This window comes from Episyrphus balteatus, chromosome 2 (assembly GCF_945859705.1).
Source record: "Episyrphus balteatus chromosome 2, idEpiBalt1.1, whole genome shotgun sequence".
NCBI lineage: Eukaryota > Metazoa > Arthropoda > Insecta > Diptera > Syrphidae > Episyrphus > Episyrphus balteatus.
In genome coordinates, this window is record NC_079135.1 from 86543672 (window position 1) to 86564471 (window position 20800).

Sequence of the window (20800 nt, forward strand, 5' to 3'; positions counted from 1 at the left end):
CACTCCCATAGCAATCAGAAAAGTTTATAAGGAAAACTGTTCGAATCGTTTTTTTTTTTTTTTTTATTTTCATTTTTACTACTGTATTTTCATTGGGAAAAACTCAAAGGATATTTTTATCAAACCCAATTTTCAACTTAGGCATCATTTTCTTGTTAAAGGTACAAATTAATTTTTCGTGTCGGCTGATTGATATTTGAAACAAAATAGACAAATCGTTCCACTAATAAGAAGTTCAATTGTATTCTGTTCCACTGAAAGAGATGCAAACGAAAAACTATATCGTTTTTATTTTGATCAGGAATAAGAGAACGGAAGGTAGATTGTTGGTTTGCTAACTGACGTAATTGTCCTATGGAAGTATTTCCATTTTTCCTTATAAATTTTCCTATATAAAAGGCTTCATTAATAGGAAATTTTCCTTTATCCCTTTGTTGTTGAGATTGTGGTTACTATGGCGTATGCGTAACATATTTTTCTAGAAAAAGTTAAACATTGATTTAAGCCATTATCTGATACACCGTTATGTAAGAAGTTCTATTTTTCTTAAGCTAGCATCTGCAAAAGTTAAAATTATTTCAAATAAGAAACAATTACCCACCTCTTAATTTTGTTTTGATGAATGGTATTTATTTCAAACATAATAAACCTAGTTAAAAAAAACTTTTTTGAAAGTTCCAAGGACTCAAACCGGATGTGGTATAAAAAAAAAAGCTTACTACATAGCTTTTATTGATTTCTTCCTGCCAGGAATATTTAGTACAAATTATCCATGTTGCATGTTATTGCCTATTAGTTTCAATAAACGTCAGAGTTCATTCATTAGTTTTCCCACCGAGTGTTTTTTCAATTAAATATTAAAAAAATGCTTATTCCTTAAAAATATAACCTTAAATAAACGTTATTTAACAACTAAAATTAATTTCAAAGTGCTGTTTTTATTTCGAGTCTTTATTTAAATACGTTTCGTCTTTTTTTATCGCTATTTTATTTGTGAAGTCTCAATTGTGTTCGTGTTTTTTTCATTCGATGATAAATGTATATTTTTCATAAAAAAATGTATTCATTGAAAATGACCAAAAGTCAAACAAATTTAAAAGCATCGTATTATTATTAATTGTAAATTATTTTCAAATTTTGTTTCTAAACAAAATTCATCTTCAATAAATAAATACAAGTTAATGTTACTTCAAATTTTCAACTACAATTAGTTGATTGCATAACACTCTCTTCACGGCGATTATACATTTTGGGTGATTATATTATAACATAAAGCATATATTTTTCTTTTTTAAATATTATTTTTTTTTTGTGATTAAATGTATTATTTTAATTTTGTAGCACCATTTAGAAGAAAAAAAGTTAATTAGTTTTTTCAACTTTGTTAAATAATCAACAATTAAGAAAAATGAATGAAAATTTCAATCCTTGGTATACATTGCTTAAAGAGATATTTGAGATAAGTTCTATACGTAGGTAGAGGTCAACAAGTGACATTTATTTGATTAGAAGCAGCTATATCCTTATTCATAGAAAGCACAGATTATAAACATACATAGATACATAATTGGTTTTTGTATGTTTAATCCATTTCTTTGATAAATACAAACGTAGAACTTATTCAGTTAGAAGACGTTGTATGAAGACTGATTTATTCAATCTTTGAACTTACATAGACAAAAAATTTTCTTTCAACTATGTTTTTTATATATATATTTTTTTGTAAATAAAAAAAAAACACACAAATGTCAAAATTCATTGATAATACCGAAAGGATACAATTGTGGTCATTTAAAATTATGTTTGTAGTAAACAATTTGTATCATCACATTCAACTCGGATGTCAGAAACAAAAAAGAAGATTAATTTAGGGGATAATGGTGCATATTCAGCAGTTTTTTTTAAATACATATTTTTATTTAACAATGAAAAGACTATAGAATTATGTATGTATGAAAAAATAAAATGCACGGCTGGGTCACACGAACTTGCTCTAAGGGTTGAAGTTGCTAGAATTTGTAGGACTTTCTATACAGAAATTAAGTAAATGGCATATATACCTAAAAGCAAAAAAAAAAAAAAAAAATTAAAAAGAAAACATAAAAATCGTTTTTCAAAATATACTAAAAAACATCTGATATCAAATTGACCTCCAAAACAAGTAACTTTACAATTTAATTTGTTTTACTAAGATGTATTTCAAGAAAAAAAATTTCAAAATCCTTAGAACTATTTTTTAAAAAACTATTTTTTTATAAATGATTTGTTGAAAAAAGTTTTAAAATAAAATTGGTATGCCATTTTGTAGAAATCACTAATCAACATATTTAACCAAAATTTCAAAAAAATTAAATGTCCTGTTTTCGAAAATTTTATTTTTCAATAAAAAATTTTTTAAAATTATTTTAAAAATCCAAAAATTATTTTGTTCAAAATTTTATTTTTGATTTATATTAAAATTATATGTAATAATGCTTAAAAAAAAATTCTTTGAAATCGAATTGGAAGTTTTGGAGAAAATTGGATAAAAAAAAACGGTTTAATGGCTTTTTTTCTAATATAAGAGAATATTGCTACATAATCTTTCTTGATTCTTTTGTGTATACTTACACTTATAGTAGAAAAGCATCCCAGTTTTGTAATAACTATTCTGCTTCCAAGTACTCAAGACTACTTTGCCATCTTCATAGAAAGCTGCTACCTTACTAAAACAGGAGCTTTCCATTGTAACGTAGATGAAAATTTTGCATGTTTTTTGGTGTTTGAAATAGATTTATAGTGCCGTAACAGTTTTTAGATCGATTTGAACATTTAGAAATAATTTAAGATCGTCCCTCCTATGTAATGAAGCGTCCACAAATTTCAATTTAACAAATTTAGCTACCATAAATCAACCAAGTTTAAGCTTTTATTTTTACTTAAAACTTGATGAAAAGTTTGGATGGGTGAATTGTAAATATCAATTTTAGGACTTAAGTTCGCAAACACTTGTTAACTCTTGCCTCTAAAGAAGTTTTTCATTGCAATATAAATCCCATCTATTACTCTTTTTCCTAATTATAAAAAGTTACCATTTTTAATGGAATCCTCTAAACAGTATTAATTGCATTTCAATGTTGAAAATGTTCCTTCCAATTAACAAGATGAAACTGAAACAGTCACCATGCAAAAAAAAAAAAAATGGCAATTCGAAAAAAAAACCTTTAACTTATGTAGGTGAACGCTTAGCTTGTGTATCAATGATTGATTAATAAATAAGATTTGACTATCAATTTTAAATAAATAATACATTTAAATAAATGTTTTTGTTTTTATAAATTAAAAATATCTGTAGATCATAAGACATTGCAAACACATTAAATAAGATCTAAAATACTTTTTTTAGTTTATATTTTTTGTTTTACTATCAAGGGTAAGTAGATTTTAAAATGCATGTTAAAGAAAATATCTAACTTCACACTTAATAATTTAATTATTTTTATTAAAAGTCTTCTTTTTTACCATTTCACAATTTAATATTGAAATTTGAAGCATTACGATTTAATTATATATAATATAGCGAAGCAGCTCTGCAGCACAATATTATTATTATGTTCGTTTAATTGGTATTTGCACTGCCAGTTGTATCAGCACAAAATTTTTTGTATAATTTTTAAACGCACTGCAAATAATTTAAAATCTACTGGGAAATCAATTGTTGGTCAATTAAGAATCAATTATAAGGTATGGCTAATACAGCACAGCTACTGCGTCGCCAAAGTTCAAGGGACATTCCACTCAAAACGCAAAAAAGCATAGATAATCTTGAGTTAAGGGTAAGTTTATATACGTTTGATTTTTTCCTCAAAATGCACTTCTATAGTTTCTTGTGTCTTTTCTTTTCAAATATATTTTATCTTTAATTTAAAGAACTTAATGACTAATTCAAGCACCTTAACACGATCATTTAATAGACAGCCTTTATTAATAATAATATACCCATTATTATGTATAATAAATAATATCTACCGAGGTCTATTTAAGGCCATACATTCTTTGAGCGAATGTTCGGATTACGAATACTTTTGCGCGCTCTTGACTTTTACTCTTACTTTACGTTGGCACCGTCATTTTCCCTTTTGCACTAAAGAATTGTTTTACATAGGTTCGACATGGGGCCCACTCACCCAGTCCATAGAAAAAGTCAGCAACAATTTCAGGTGTTCCTTAAGTATGAACGAAAAAAAACATTTTAAGCGATGAAAAATATTTGATGATCTATCATTCTTCGTAACTAATTTTTTTTGCAGATCATCGCTTGCTACCAAGGCGCCATCAACACCAACAGCTTGAACTTTAGATTTTACATAACAAGTTTCACTTTGCTTAGATCGAGCTTCTGTGACAAGGGCCTTGGTTCTGTCATTCTCACATAGGGAAAAGTGGTCGAGAAACATTTTGAATTGAAACAAAATCCATTTTTTTGGTATGAACTTTTTAGTCCGATTTAAACTACTTCAAGACCACAGAATCATGATCAATGATCGAAATTAAGTTCACAACGCGGTACCTAGTCATCTTATTTGATTTGTACAATAGCTGTGTTTTCATGAGAATTATGCAAAGTGAGTAAAAAATTTATAACCAAATGACTCCAAAGACAGTCTAATTTTAAAGTCTTTTTTTTTTTTTTTTTGATGTTCCATGTTTCAAGTTGCTCCAGAGCTTGAGGAACTTCCAGACCCCATTTTAGTTCGATCTCATTTTTCTCCTGCCCATTCTATATCAGTTTTTTTTTAAAGTCTAGCTTTGTGTATCAATTCAATATACAAAGATTCTAGAATCAAAATTCTTCAATAGATATCTGAAGTCCATTTCTTTCTCTGTTTTTGGAGAATTTACCATCAATTAACCAGGGGCCTGTTTCACAGCAAAACTACATCAGTGATATCAGCTACATTAAAGACTTTAAACATTAATACTTCCAGCCTATTGGACATACCGAGGTACTTTTGACTTATTTAGACCATAACAACTTTTTTGGCGGTCGCTGATGTATTTGGTGTAGTAAGCTCTGAAATAGGCTCCAGTTCATGTCCTGTTCGGGCTATCTTTTTATGTCAAAATCCTTAAGTATCTTCAAAGGCTGTTAAACCGACCTTTATAGATCTAAAGTCTGAATAAGTTATAAGTATGTATGTTCCACAAATTTATACCGAAAATTGCATTACATTATAAAAATAAAGATCCCAGACGAAATGATTAACAAGTTCCGTGCTTGTATTTTTCCTCATTGATACGTCAAATCTTCGAAAAATCTGTGAATTTATACAAAAGTTCCTTCTTGTTATTGTTTGCATTTATTGTTATCCTATTATAGGAACTTCGAGGACGCTTAGTAAAAAATGAACACGGCCATGGTCATACTAGCCATCCACCATTATATGGTGCAACGAATCAAGCATTCATATCAGACGTTATTCTGGATGAACCAGAACCTGATGAACAAGATAATAATTATGCATCGAGTACGATGGCAAAGCCTCCTGCAGCTGTCGTCGATGACATGGTCCAGGAAAAAGGCGAAGATGAAAGAGAAAGTTGGGACAATAAAGTAATGTTCTTACTAGCTACAATAGGGTAATCGAATAAATTATTAACATTTATGGCCATGGAAATGACTCATAGTGTTTTTTTTATATATTTTTTTTTTTTCAAAAAGCTATGCGGTTGGTCTAGGTAACGTATGGAGATTCCCATATCTGGCGCAGAAAAACGGCGGAGGAGCGTTTCTGGTTCCTTACTTTATCATGTTGTGCATTCAAGGAATACCTATGTTTTACCTGGAACTTGCAATTGGACAAAGACTGCGTAAAGGTGCCATCGGTGTCTGGAGTCAAGTGAGTCTTTACACACTTTGTTACATAGCTATTTGTTTAAGATTTCTACAAGATTCTTTGTTTTTGTATGTCTGTCTTCTAGGTATCTCCATATTTGGCTGGTATTGGCATCTCATCGGCTGTTGTCAGCTACATTGTAGCATTGTATTACAACACGATTATTGCTTGGTGTTTAATTTACTTGCTCCATAGCTTCGAATCGCCTTTACCTTGGGCTGAGTGTCCAACTCGATTGTATAGCAATTATACTTATGACCATGAGCCAGAATGTGTGGTCTGTATAGAACTTATTATACTTGTACAGAAATGTTTTTTAATTACTGTTGTGTATTGTTTATTCTTAAAAGGCATCATCACCTACGCAGTACTATTGGTACCGTTCAACTCTTCAATGTTCGGAGAGTGTCAATGAACCAGAAAGTTTCAATTATAGTATGGCCATAGCACTGCTGGTATCATGGTTCTTAGTCTATATTTGCATGGTACAAGGTATCACATCATCTGGAAAAATCGTCTACATGACAGCAATCTTCCCATATGTAGTGTTGATCATTTTCTTCTTCCGAGGAATAACTCTTAAAGGTAAGTTGGAATTTTATAAATGGTTTACTAGAAACTAGATAGTTAGGAAAGATAGGAAATATAGCACTGGAAAAATAAATTAAACTATGTAGTTTAGGGTGCGTCAAATAATGGGAATTCGTTTTTTTCTTATTAATAATAATAATTTTAACTATATGCCTGTAAGACCTAAGGTCTTTTAAATGCATACTGCACGGCACTAGTTAGAAGCAATAGAAAGATAGGAAAGAATTTTGTACTCCGAAAACTCGATTGCTAGACACCGCTAGAATATACCTACTCACCAAATATGAGCTCTTTATCTTAATGGGAAGATCCACCGCTTTGCAATTTTCCATTTTTACATCAATGTTCTACTAACAAAAATTACTTTTTTATATAGGGGAAGTGGGGGCAAGACCGCCTATGGGGTAAAGACGGTTTATGTACTATTTTGTATGAAAAAATATTAAATTGGCAGGACTTTTGACTTTTAATATACCTATGTAAAATAAATGGCTTCTGGTAAGATATATTACGTCTGTAAGTATTAGCAAGTTTGGTTGAAATCCACAGAAGTTGATAGGGCGGCCTTGCCACCATGTGGGGGCAAGACCGTTTTTTGTTAGATGTTTTTTCAGAACGTACTATCTTTTGTTCTGTATTGTAAAATTTTTTTTTTAATGATGAGATTTCCTCCAAAAAACATTAAAGTTAATGAATAAACACTTTATTTTAATTAAAAGATGTTTTTTATTGGTTTTTAAGACGGTTTAACACTAAAGGGGCGGTCTTGCCCCCACTTTTCCTGTAGGAAATTGAACGCTTTACAAAAAAAAAGCCTTCTTCACTTTTTTTTTTTTTTTTAGATATTTGAGTTCCGAAAATTGGGAAAATCTTTAAAAATTCGTTTTTTGTTCTTAATTTTGTAACAAATTAAAAAATTATATTAAATCAAACGGGCAGGACATATTCTTGTAGGAAACAGATTGCTCCACAAAAAAAGTCTTGCTAACTTTTTTTTATTAATCTAACCATTTGAAAGATATTCCAGGTCAAAGTTTAAAAAAATATAAAATTTTTTAACTTTTCAAAATTTTCTAATTCAGCAAGATAATATTCTTGTAGAGGCTTAAGGTCCATTTTCTTCACTCGGAGTTGAACATAACTTGAGAATTTTTAATATAAAAATTCTCAAGTTTTGTTCAACTCCGAGTGAAGAAAATGGACCTAAATATTGTACAAAAAAGTCCGTGACATCAAATTGATTGCTTTAACCGTTTAGAAGATATTTTGTAGAGCGTTCAATTTCCTACAAGAATATGTAAAGAAATATGCTTAAAAATCGATGTAGAAGATTGATGTAAAAATGGAAAATTTAAAAGCGGAGGACCTTCCGATTAAGATAAAGAGCTCATATTTGGTGAGCAATCCAGTTCTCGGAGTACAAAATCAAAAAAAGGAATTTCCATTTTTTTTGACCCACCCTAATGTATGTAGGTACATTTCGATCATGATATCGACTTGGAATTTTACCCTCTATAGCGGGTCCAAATTTTCATTTTCATTGAAGTTTTAAGATCGCGAGAAGAGGGTATGCGTATGTTATGGTTTATCAAGGTGAAAAATTGTATGGTGATGCAAAATATTTTATTTTTTAAGTGTTTTTTAATGAGACCACTCTAAAAAAAGTCATAGTCGTGTTTATGAAAATATATTTTGACCTTGCTAAAATTTGGTGTATAAGTAGGTTTACTGGTATATAAAACAGTTGTATAAAATTAACAACTGTATAAAATCCCCATAAATTTGAAACGTACTTTACAAGTTTTGCAAGTGTTTCTAGTGTCGAAAATACCAGTTTTTCACTCCTTATTGTTAAAATAACTTAAAAAAATGACTATGACTATGTGGAAGTTATAAATTTAACAAATGGTTTTCATGATTTTTGTTTAAGGTACCTACCGTTTATAAAAAAAAACATGAAAACTGAAAAATATCAATTTTTCGTAAATAGTAATATTCAAATCCTGATTAATTCTCTTTTAAGCCTCATGTATTCTTAACATTAGTAAAAAAAACTTTATAAATACCTTGCAAAAACATCCCCTTTTGTCCACTTTTCCTTTTTTTTTTCTTTGATGGCTATTATCTACTAATGCAGAAATTGTTTTGTAGTATCATTGAATAATAGTATACATCTTTTCATAAAAAGGATTACAAACTTTTTTAGAGTGGTTGTTTCGGCTCCCATCAATCAGCACTGTAAAGCACTTTAAGATAATTTGTCATATGGCCAGATTGCCTAAACCTAAAATATCTAGCATATCCCCTACTTTTGCATATAAAAACAAAAAAAAAAAAAAAAAACGAAATCAAAAAAGCAAGTATACGCCACAGTGCATGTGGACAACGTGCAAACAATTTGAATTACAAATTTGGCCTAATTGCCAACACACACTTATAGAGATAAAATAAACACTTGCACTCAATAAATGAGCAAAATGTTCATCTTCAACCTGCACCAGAGTGTCAAAAAATGTTTAGCTTCCATAAAGATAACGACCTTAATCACAACTCGGTCTTATTTAGTGAACTTATAACTTGGATTTTCATGGTTTTTTCTTCTCTGTATACTAACTTTTGTGGTATTTTGAAATTGTACTTTTTTGGTTTTATGGGTCAGTTTTAAATCTTGTGTCGTTCATATATGACTTATTTTTTCTTTGAATAGTGTAGGATATGATATGATCAATTCAATAAAAACACATTTGAATTCACCATCAAAATCGAGATCTTTAAACGTTTTTGGTAAAACAAAGTTGCATTCTAATAATAAATGAGCTTAACGATTAGGATCTAAGAAATTTGAAAAATTTTTGTAGATCAGTAAGAAATTGCTGTCCACATTAAACTACATCAAAAAGCTCTTTGTTCTCATTAATTTTATTTTTTATGTTTTACTATAGGTGCTTCAGATGGTGTCAAGCATCTCTTTACACCCCGATGGGAGACTCTTCTAGATCCAGTTGTTTGGTTGGAAGCAGGAACGCAAATTTTCTTCTCCCTTGGCCTAGCGTTTGGTGGCTTAATTGCATTCAGTTCCTATAATCCAGCAAATAATAATTGCTATCGAGATGCAATTCTTGTGTCACTGACTAATTGTGGTACATCTATGTTTGCCGGTGTCGTAGTATTTTCGATAATTGGTTTCAAGGCACATGCAACATTTGATCGTTGCACCGAAGAAAGACTCCATCTGTTATCAAATAATAAAACCAATATCGTTTTGCCCGAATGTGATTTGCAAAAGGAATTAGCTAATGTAAGTTTTTTCGTATAATTATAATGAAATTGTAATAATTTGTTCTGTGATTTATAGAGTGCTTCTGGAACTGGCTTAGCATTCATCATCTTCACAGAAGCTATCAATCAATTTCCTGGAGCTCAGATTTGGGCCGTATTATTTTTCCTTATGTTATTCACACTCGGAATTGATTCACAGTTTGGAACACTAGAGGGCGTTGTTACTTCACTTGTTGATATGAAATTGTTTCCAAACCTTTCCAAGGAGAAAATAATTGCCGTATGTTTTTGAATTATTTTTGTGGACTTTTATGAATATTTACTTTTAAAATTAAAGGTTCTCTGCAGTACGTGCTGTATGATTTCCATGTGCTTTGCCAACGGAGCAGGAAGCTACATTTTCCAGCTGATGGACAGTTTTGCTGGTAATTTTCCACTTCTCATCATTGCACTTTCGGAGTGTCTTTCTATCAGTTACATCTATGGAGTGCGAAGGTTTGTAATAATTGTTTAGTTTTTGTATATATGTATAGGATATTTCGATAAGTTCAATAATTTAAGTGAGCTATAAAAAAATCATCCGTTTTTGCTAGATTTTCGGATGATATAGAAATGATGACTGGATCTAGACCATCACTATATTGGATGTTATGCTGGAAATATATATCACCAATTGCAATGGTGTCGATATTAGCAGCATCGTTTTTCCAACTTATTACGGAAGGCAGTAGTTATCCAGCATGGATAAGTTCTTTGGGTACCACTGAACAAATGGAATGGCCTCACTGGTGTATTGTTGTTGCCCTTTGCCTAATAATGTCTTCAATATTATGGATTCCCTTAGTAGCATTGTGTCGGTAAGTAAAAAAAATAAATATATAACTTTGTTTTTTTGTATACGAATCGGTTGTATATTTTAGGTTATGTGGTGTTAAAATAGTTGAAGACACTGATCCATCATGGTTCCCAAGTGAAGAGCTTAGGGAAGTCCATGGAATCGTTCCACATGAACCTACAGATTTAGAGAGAAGTATATTTTGTTTTAATATGGATGGAACGGAGGGTATGTGTTGCCCATCATATGGTCTTCCTGAGAAGACTTTAGAGGAAGAAGAATAATTTTCCTATACCTATACAAAACATGTATCTACATAATTAAAAAAAACAATAACACATTGTAATATTATAACATAAATACCACCGAAAAAGTGGTCAAAAGACAATAATTATACATTCGTACTCAAATGACAATAATTCAAAAACAAAAACAATATAGCACAATAATCTAGGAAAAATATGAGAATTTCTGTTTAAATTTTAATTTAAGAATAATTATAATAAAATAATATAATCGGTTTATAAATTTTAAACATAAAAACATAACAACTTAAGTACTATTTATAATTAAATTATATCGCACCATATTTAAATCGCGCACATTTATTATTGAAACAAAGTTATACAGAATTGATATAATTACTTACCAAAAATTATCGATTTTAATTTTTAGTAAAGATTAATAAAATAAAATTTAAGAAAAGGCTGAAAAGTTCGAAATAGAAGGCTAAACGGATACAATTATCGATAAGAGTTCCATATCAGATAAGAAAACAAGTATATTTCTTAGTTCTATAAACCTTTTTACACCCACCCTTTTTCTGTATTTTTACCACCGATTTAAATACCTTTGTTACATATTTTTGAAGGAATCAAATTTTAGTTTAATAAATAGTTACCTACAGACCCTCTTCCATTCTCTTATGTATATGTTTTAAGCAGTTATAGTAAATTTATAACAGTCTATTTACTAAAACCAAACTACTAAAACTATTTAAGAAAAAAACCTAGACTGGCCAGATAAGGGAAGATTTTTTTAAAATTAACAACAAAGTTCTAATATAATTCATGTAAAGCCTTTGCAGAGATTGACCATAATGTCTCACTTTATTAAGATTGTGTAACAAAGCTCTTAAGACCTAAGTAATAGTTTTGAGTTTTTCCAGGTCGAAACCTAATTGCACCACACCAATAATGGCTTAACTGATTCAATAACTTAAAAATGAGCTTATGAGTTCTTTTCTTTTTAATTTTGTTTAACAAAAATACATTTTTTCTAAGTTACAATATACTCAGTGTTTAGATTGAAAATAGGCATGTTAACATAAAACGAAATTTTTCTTATGATAACCTACCTTCACTATAGCCTAAAACAGCAATATCACAATTCGAAGCATTATTTATTATCAAGAAAAAAAAAATATAAAAGACTGTTACTTTCTTGATAAACAAAATTAAAAAAAAAAAATAAATAAAAAATGCAAGATATACCTACCAATATAACAATGGAATACAACATACAAATTAATAAAGTTCTGTTCCTTAAAAAATTACGATCATCCTAATCCTTCTGAACATTTCGCACTTAACATACTTCATATCCTTTTAAACGTGTAGGTTAAGATCATTATTTTTAAGCTCATAAATTATAAAAAAAAATTATATTAAAATAATATTAATATTATACATAAATTAATAAAAAAGAAAAAATTAAACTATGGAAAGTAAAAAATCGTAACATACAGCCGAAACGTATAATAATTTACAAAACCAATTTTTTTTTTAAATGTAAATGTGTTTGAACCTGTTGAAAATTGTTGAATAATATGTATGTACCTACCTAAATATCCTTTTATCGATTCATGTTGCTCTTAATGTCTTTAAATCGATTTATATAAAATAAAAAATAATAAATATCATATACATTTTACGTAAATACTCCGTGTTATGGTTGTGTTTATATTTATTTAATGAAACTACATAAATCGCATAAATACTATAATTTCAAACATAATAATTTTCAATTACAATAAATTTGTCTTTTTTTTAATAAACAAATCAATGTTAATTTGTCAGTCGTATATTAATCCAGCCTTAATTTGAATACCTAAATGAAATACAAAAAAAAAAACAATGATTAATGGATTCACAAATGTACCTTTTGTAAAGTAAAGAAAAATATTTATATTTGTTTAATTTAAACTACATACTCGTATATTACATTATGAATCAAAAGTTAAATAAATTGTTACTGAGATTAAAAGGATTTATAGAATATGTTTTCGATATTTGTTGTGTTTGTGAGTAAAAAATTTAAAATAAAAAAACACATATCTTTGTAATCCATGTCTGATAAACAAAAGTTTAAAATAATTACTATCAATAATTAAAAATCCTGCCTCAATAAAAAAGGCACACAAAACAGTATGTGACATTATTAACGTCCAAAAATGATACCAGATTATAGTATAAAATTTTAAATTAAGTGTTAAATGTACTGTAAAAATGTATCCGGATAGAAAGGTTTAAAAGAGAAATGTTATTTAGATTGGTATAAAACATCTTTTAATTTTAACGAATTAAAAATGTATAGTACCTGCATATAAATTTTGCTTGAACAAAAATTAACTATAGCGCCATAACTAATACAATAAAATCATTTATAAGATATATGTACATGTCCCTGTAAATTATTTTTGTTTGTTTAATGATGTATCAGCCTCTATTTTTTTAAGTACAACTTAGTTTCAATTAATAAAGTGCAATTAAGTTGACCATACAAAATGTTATGTAATTAAAAGTTTTTTGATTCAATAACTAAAAGTATAATATTTTGACTACGAAAACTTGACTAGATTTTGATTTGCATATTCCAATTATTGGCACTCTTTAACATTAAAAAACAAAAAATTTTTTCAAACTGGATTCCAAAGTTCTATAAATTTAAAGTAGCCTACTTGTTTTTTTTAACCTTTTTACAAAATTTAAAAATACAGGAATTTCAGAATGCAGAATTTTTATCAACCAGGATTTTGAAAAACAGAATATTAAATTACAGTAGTTTTGCAATTCGCATGCAGTGTTTCAAAAATAGAACAAATATCCAAACAGATAGGACAGAACCCAAATCCCGAAAGATACAAACTACAAATACAATGAAATACTTTGGTTCCAAATATAAGGTGGCAATAGTTGTAGTTTACATTATTTTCTCGAATTCATTATCCAACTTTATTAAAAACAAAGACAAAATATATAAATAGTACCATCAATAAATTAATATTTATCCAAACTTAGAACTGTTCCCGCCGCAGTTGACTTTGATAAATTGTTTTTATTTATGAGTAACTTATCTGAAACAAAAACACCGATTCTTTAAAACATAACACCCTACGATTTTTCGTTTGATTTTATTAGTGGTTTTGACAATTTTTTTTTTAAATAATATATTTAAAGAGATATTATATACAAAATTAATTAGGATATTGTAAAAAATAACATGGTGGAAATTAAAAACTAAAAAAACAATGCATTAGTACATACATTCAGCCTTATCGAGAACCATCCAAAATTCGAAAAAAAAAAAAAAAAATACATAGAATAATTTTCGAGGTGTATTTTCTATAATTTCTTTCTTTTTTTGTTGTTGTATTTTCGCAACGATTATTTCTTTTTTGTCATAAATGATTTCTTTTTTTTTATTTTAACCAGTTACTTGACAAAAATTAATAATTCTGTAAAGTTTGTAAAAAAAAGTTTTAATCATGAGGATTTTCAATATTTTATTTTTATTTATTTTATTATGTTATATTTATTATAGCTCGATTGCAGGCAATTTCAATACAAGTCATTTTTAAAAATGTAAATACATAATTATTAAAATACTTCGTATCCAAAAAGTCCTCACCAGTAAAATTCTAAAACAATTGGGTGATAAAAAGGTAAGGCTGAATACAAATTAGAAAAATGTATATTAAATTAAATCGGTTATATATTTCACCTTAATCATTTATATAACTACCTAATTATTGTTAAAATTTTTAAAACATATAGTTATACATATGTGTTATTGTATATAAATCATTTATAAAGAAAATGATAGATAATAATCTCTAACCATTAACCATGTTCTAAATGTGTTAAAAAAAAATGAAAACAAAAAATATAAATACATACATTGAAAATTGTTTTATTAAGTTTATTGAATTAATTAAAAAATTGTATAAACTATCTTAATGTATTTAATAAACAAAGAAAAAGATCTTATACGTACTACGCATCATGTGTTTTCTTGCTTTCTTCGTTTGGATTTTCAAGAGCTGCAGTAGCAGCAGCAGCTTTTTCTTTTTTCTTTAAACTTTCCTTTCTTTTTTTATGTTTATTGGATGTTAAATGAAGATTCCATTGAAATTCACCAATGAAAACTCTTTCACACGTGGGGCAGTAATTTGAGGTCTAAAAAATAAACAAACAATTTATTTAATAATTTATCTGAATTAATTTATTCAAACAATAAAACAACCTCTTCATTTAATCCCTTTCCTGGATGGTCCAGTTTTTCCAGTGGTTTCAACTCAGGTCTTACATCATTAATGATCGATTCAATTACATCAACTGCCGGCTCATATACTTCTGAATTCCATTGGCTCACATCTGATGTATCAAGTTTATAAAGATCTGGTACTTGTCGATCGACGCTGGCTAAAAATCGATTTTTTATCCATTTTATCTGCTTTTTTGAATATCTATTTGTGACAAGTTTAAGTCTATCCAAGCAACTTATTAAAACATCTAAACCCTTCGGGCGATCATTAACACTATCTATACCATTAGAATCTAGTGAGAACAAATTAATTAAAAACAAAAATCATAAAAGGTGTTAAAGCTTTAACCTACCTGGGAGTTTATAATTATTCAACTTTAAATAAGCTTCATTTTTCTGATCATCCTCTTCATTAAATTGTTCCAAATATGGAATGAACTCTTTCAATCCGATCGATTGAAGTATGCCTTTGGTGTATTTGTTTTCACTAAGAACAAGAGGTTAATGAGTCTGTATGAAGAAAGATATTTTGTACATAAAACAGGTATATTGTTACCATGAATTCATTAAGTTTTCCTTGTAGAAATTTCTTATTTCTGGTAGCAAACCAAGTTCCAACATTGAATCAACTCGTTTCTCAAGACGTTCGTTAAGTACATCCTATAAATAAAAATGAAAAATAATATTTATAAACAGATAAAAAGATTTTTTTTTGTTCTTCATAACGAAATAGGAATACCAACATGTTTTAGAATATGTTTTGATAAGTTTACAAAAATACTTATAGAAAGGTAAATGAATGAATGTTTTTTTTTTTGTTTATAAAACCAACACAATAGCAAGACCATACATTACTTAAAATTAATTTTCAAAATTGGTACACTCGGGCGTATGCGTACTATAAAAATGTTAAAATATTAAATTGGAATTAAATTATACGAAGCTTTCGGATGAAGAAGGGGTTAAGTGCCAAATTTGTAGTTTTGAGTAATCGTCGTTTAAAGTTTTTGTTTTACACCTTTTTTCGGGAAATGGGAGAGATTTAGAAAAGAGATCTTAAGCTAACTTGCAAACTAATGACACTAGATGAATGTCGATAGCACCAAAATTTAAGTTGTGATTTGACACCGCTGAAAAAAAAAGAAATTAAAATTAAACAAAATGTCGGAAAAAATTCCGAATTTAGATTACAAATTTGATGATTTTTTGAAAAAAATCATATTTTTTATTTTGTCAAAAAACTGAAGTTTTTTTTTGAATTTTTGTACTTATTTGTTTGTTAAATTAAGTTTAATTGTTATGAATAAGTAGGTAAGCAATTGTTACTTTTTGACGTGATAACGTCTACAAATTGATGAACGTCGGGTGCATGTACAAAAAAGCGTGACTCATGCTGACGTTCCACCAGAGCCTGTTAGAAATGTAGTAAGAATTATTATTTTCTGAAATCGAAATTCCGATAAATTAAACTATACAAAATGAAAAATTTGCGCAAATAAAATAAAATTTTTAGGATTATGAATTTAGGATTTAGGGATTTTGGGGTTTCAATATTTTTGGTCTTCGAGGTTTTCGGCTTTCTGGGTTTGCGTTATTCTAGATTTTCGAGATTTTCGATTTTCGAGATTTAGAGTTTTCGAGATTTCGGATATTTTTCATAAGTCATAAGTGTTTTAGATTTTTGTAAATAACAAAGGATTTGAAAAAAAGGCAACAGTTCAAATCATTAAAATTTTACATTATTATTTGCTTTTATTTATTATAAAGTTATTTTTTTACTACTCAGGTTTGTATTTTGAATAAAGTTAAAAAAATATTTCTAAATCGTTTATTTTCAACAGCAGCTGTAACATAAAATTATTTTAACAAACGCTATAAAATATCTGGCCGATCCTCAACGATTACTAGCTGATTATATAATTTAGAATCAACATCAAACACAAAAAAATTGGCAAAAAGAAAATAAAAAACTTTATTGCAAAAAAAAAAAACAATAAATAAAAAGTAAACAATAAACAACAAAACAACATTTCTGCGCTTTACTTCATTCCAGAGTTCATTGCTTCGATTATGTCAAATATGAAGATAGATACATTTATATAGATAGCGCATAAATATTGAAACACTATTGAAAATCAACCGCAGAAACAAGTTGTCTAATTGCCAGTTTTTTTTTTTTTTTTTGTATAACCATCATCATCCATCCATTGCTCTTCGATGCCAAAACGATTATTTCTTTAAAAATTCCAGATACAAAAAATCGTTGCCTTTTTGGCTCTTCTTAAACATAAATCCATGCGTGATCAGAAAAACGAGTTTTATTCAAATTTAAAAGATTTATACACATCGCCAATCTATTAGTGGTTAGTTTTTTTTTTTGGTATGATTTTTTTGCTATGTCTAGGTTACCACTTGAACCAACTAACCAACAAAACCAAAACATGACAAGCAGCAAAGTGGGGAAGAAAAAAGCATCATCAAAATTTCGGAGAATTATAATTTTTATTTTTCGCGAGATCGTTTATGTTTCCTTTTAAGAAGAAGTATCACGGGGCAAACAATTCCTCATGTGATAGCCAAGTAAGCTCTGAAAGAGAATGTGGTCCAAACAAGCACATACCGCAGAGGATAAAAAGGGGAATTTGGGGTAATGTCGGAAAATTTGGCTGGAAAAAAGAGGTGATTTCCGAAGAAAAGTTAAAGTCGACTTAGACGTTGGATAAAATCCATTAATAAATTTTGGATTTTTATTCTTATCAATACCGAATACCTTTCAGCTGATAATGAAAAACGGAAAAGAAAATAGAAAATTACTTTTTGAAGTCTTATAGGGGATCGGGTCAAAATTCTGGCTTCAAAATTCTGTTTTTCAAAATTCTGCTTTTTGTATGAAAATTCTGTTTTTCAAAATTCTGCTTTTTTTCTATTCTGTCTTTCAAAATTCTGCTTTTAAAAATTCTGCTTTTCAAAATTCTGCCAGCATATTTTTTGAACAGAAAAATTCTGCTAATTCTGTTTTTTTGTTTTCATAGCATATGCGTTTACATCTCATTAATCCATTATGAACCGTTGAAAACTATTAGAAACTAAAAAAAAAAGATACAACATATTCCTTTCTTAGTCAATTTTCCGAACATTCACTTTTATTTGATAAATTAATAAATTTCTAATTATTTTTCAAAATTATTTAACATTAAAAATCTTCGCTTAATATTTTTTAATTTATTGATTTATCAAATAAACAATGAACATAAAAAAAACTGACAAAGTGAGTAAAGTAATCAAATTAGCAGCAAGGAGATAATTTTACCAAATTCTGCAAAAAAATAAAAGCGCGCGCTTTTAAACATTTTCCAAACCATTTTTTAATTTTTTGCAGAATTTTGTAAAACAGAATTATGAAAAGCAGAATTTTGAAAAACAGAATTTTTAAAAGCAGAATGTTGAAAGCAGAATTTTGTAAAGCAGAATTTTGAATGCAGAATTTTGAAAAAAGAATTTTGACCCCGGCAGAATTTTGACCCCAACCCGTCTTATAGTTCACATCCAATTTGACAAAAAAAAAATTAAGCAAAATGCTTAGAAACTGAGAAGAGCATGTCTTGACTAAATCTTTCTAAAACTAAAATTTCTTAGAGGAAGAATTCCTTTCAATAGTTGAAAGGGATTTGCATGAAACCAAGTTCGACCGAAATTAGCTCTGTTTGGTTTAAATTTATCGCTTACACTAAAATTCAATATTTTATTCAAAAATATCTCGTTAAATTTATCAGTTTTGGCTAAAATCAAAATTTAGGCAAAAGTGACAACTAATTTCGCAAACACTGAAAGCATAGCCTTTAAGTATTAAAAAAAAGTGTTTGTTCTTACTCGACTTCACCCAAGTCTCCCTTATTAATGGCGGTGGTTGTTTAAAGACAATTCCACCATCAAAAACCATTGAGTTAGATGCGAAATAAGTGAATGGAGCTGAAGCAGGAACACTACCTTATATCCATAAAAAGCACACACGACGAAAAGAAAGATTACATCAAACGAAGAAAAGAATTAGCATTCCAAGCGAGTTCAGGTTCATTGCAGTCCAACAGAGAGGTTTTGGTATGCGAAGTGAAAGGAGTCGCACAACAATCTGAGAATAAAAACTGGAAATTTATGAGCAGCGCCTTACTTTTTTTTTTCTGCGCTGCAAAGAAGAAAATACAAAATTAAAAAAAAAAAAGGATTATAAAGATATACCATATTATTTATAATGTGTGTTTGTGAACATAACGACACACATAACACATTGTTGAGTTGTCTTTCAAATAACAAAATAAAAAAAAAAAAAAAAAAAAAGAAGTTAAACTATTTAAGTGAGAGGAGGATACAACAAATTAAGAAAAAATATATTTTCCTTTAATTTTTTTTGTGCTTGAAATAAAAAAGGCAAGTCATGGATTTGAAAAAAAAAAATTAATATAAAATTCAATAAGTTCCTCTCACGCAACTTTGTTGATCTGGTTTAAGGTATTTTTAGTCACTAGACAGACGACTACTTTATAACTCTTTTTTTTAATCAAAAGATGATGGTTTACTTTTAGGAATCTAAGGATGTGAATCCCTTTTTTGAAGGAATGATTTCCCTTTTCGAAGTAGCACAGAATAGTATAAGTTCCGTATTGCTTTTTAATTCATTCCTTATTAGGTCATAAATTGGTATGTTATCATGGCTTTTGAAGAATTTTTTTTTTAATAGCCTTCGATTAAAAATCGGGTTTTCAAACATTGTAAATTAGATTTTCTGAATAGCATTAGATTTCCGTTTGAAGATCAAATCGATTTCCTTACAAGCCTCAAAAATATTACGAAATTCTACAGGAGAGTAAATTAATGCGACCCCGTCGAGGACCTTATTTTTTGTGTTCAAATATATCTTGTATAAAAGACAAGGCTTGAAATGAATTAATTTTCTCACGAATTTATTGATCTGAACTCGTTTTGGTATGTGGGATGAAGGAATTAACAAAAAAAAAAAAAAAAAAAATAGAGCAAAGGGACAAACAAGGTTCTGTTTTTTTTTTATCAACGGTAAATTGATTTTTGATGGTGGCCGCATTGCAAACAAATGTACATATATATGTGAGTAAATATGTGCAAAATGTGTTAAGGACCTAAATATTTTTATCCTGAAATGATAAAGCTTTCGTATAGATCTCAATGAAACAGAGTTTTTTATTTTTGAATTGCAAAATATATGAAGCGCCATCAAATCTATTGACTGCTGTGCTTCTGATTTATATGCAAGTCGTGTTGCCGAATGCCGAAAACATATTGACTTTTTGAAATGAATAGTCGTCGAGTCGTTCTTGGAATGACAAAAAAAATTAAACAACAAATTTTTACTTTTGAATGCAACAAAAAAACTAAAGGGGAGATTTTTAACTTTTTGAATGGCTTAACTCACTTATTTTTTCTACGCAGACTTAAATGTATGTATATTAGGGTGGGTCAAAAAAATCGAAATTTTTTTTTTTGATTTGGTACTCCGAAAAATCGATTGCTAGACCCCTCTAGAATATACACACCAAATATGAGCTCTTTATATTAATGGGAAGGTCCTCCGCTTTGCAATTTTCCATTTTTACATCAAGCTTCTGCTAAAAAAAAATAATTTTTTTATTAATTGACTTTTTAG

General features: G+C 28.5%; 2 protein-coding genes across 2 annotated transcripts in view; one reads left to right on the forward strand and one right to left on the reverse strand.

Annotated features, from left to right (window-relative positions):
* Positions 1–691: 691 nt before the first annotated feature.
* LOC129908262 (sodium-dependent neutral amino acid transporter B(0)AT3) lies at positions 692–12062 on the forward strand. Its single transcript, XM_055984644.1, has 11 exons — positions 692–1253; positions 3560–3815; positions 5360–5619; positions 5702–5879; positions 5962–6153; positions 6227–6461; positions 9410–9765; positions 9823–10026; positions 10084–10241; positions 10340–10603; positions 10667–12062. The coding sequence occupies exons 2-11, from the start codon at positions 3726–3728 to the stop codon at positions 10863–10865; spliced, it is 2136 nt and encodes a 711-aa protein (XP_055840619.1). The 5' UTR covers positions 692–1253; positions 3560–3725; the 3' UTR covers positions 10866–12062.
* Positions 12063–12524: 462 nt separating this feature from the next.
* LOC129908263 (tRNA dimethylallyltransferase) overlaps positions 12525–20800 on the reverse strand; it is a 58787-nt gene continuing 50511 nt past the window's right edge. Inside the window, 4 exon segments of the mRNA XM_055984645.1 lie at positions 12525–12690; positions 14857–15038; positions 15106–15613; positions 15683–15786. Coding sequence (XP_055840620.1) covers position 12690; positions 14857–15038; positions 15106–15613; positions 15683–15786 — 795 coding nt within the window. The 3' untranslated portion in view covers positions 12525–12689.

Excerpts from the sequence above, each read along its gene's own strand:
- LOC129908262 (XM_055984644.1), top strand. The coding sequence starts at position 3,726 with ATGGCTAATACAGCACAGCTACTGCGTCGCCAAAGTTCAAGGGACATT. Across the intron at positions 3,816-5,359 it reads TAGATAATCTTGAGTTAAGG|GAACTTCGAGGACGCTTAGT; the intron begins GTAAGTTTATAT and ends ATCCTATTATAG. Across the intron at positions 6,154-6,226 it reads ACCATGAGCCAGAATGTGTG|GCATCATCACCTACGCAGTA; the intron begins GTCTGTATAGAA and ends TATTCTTAAAAG.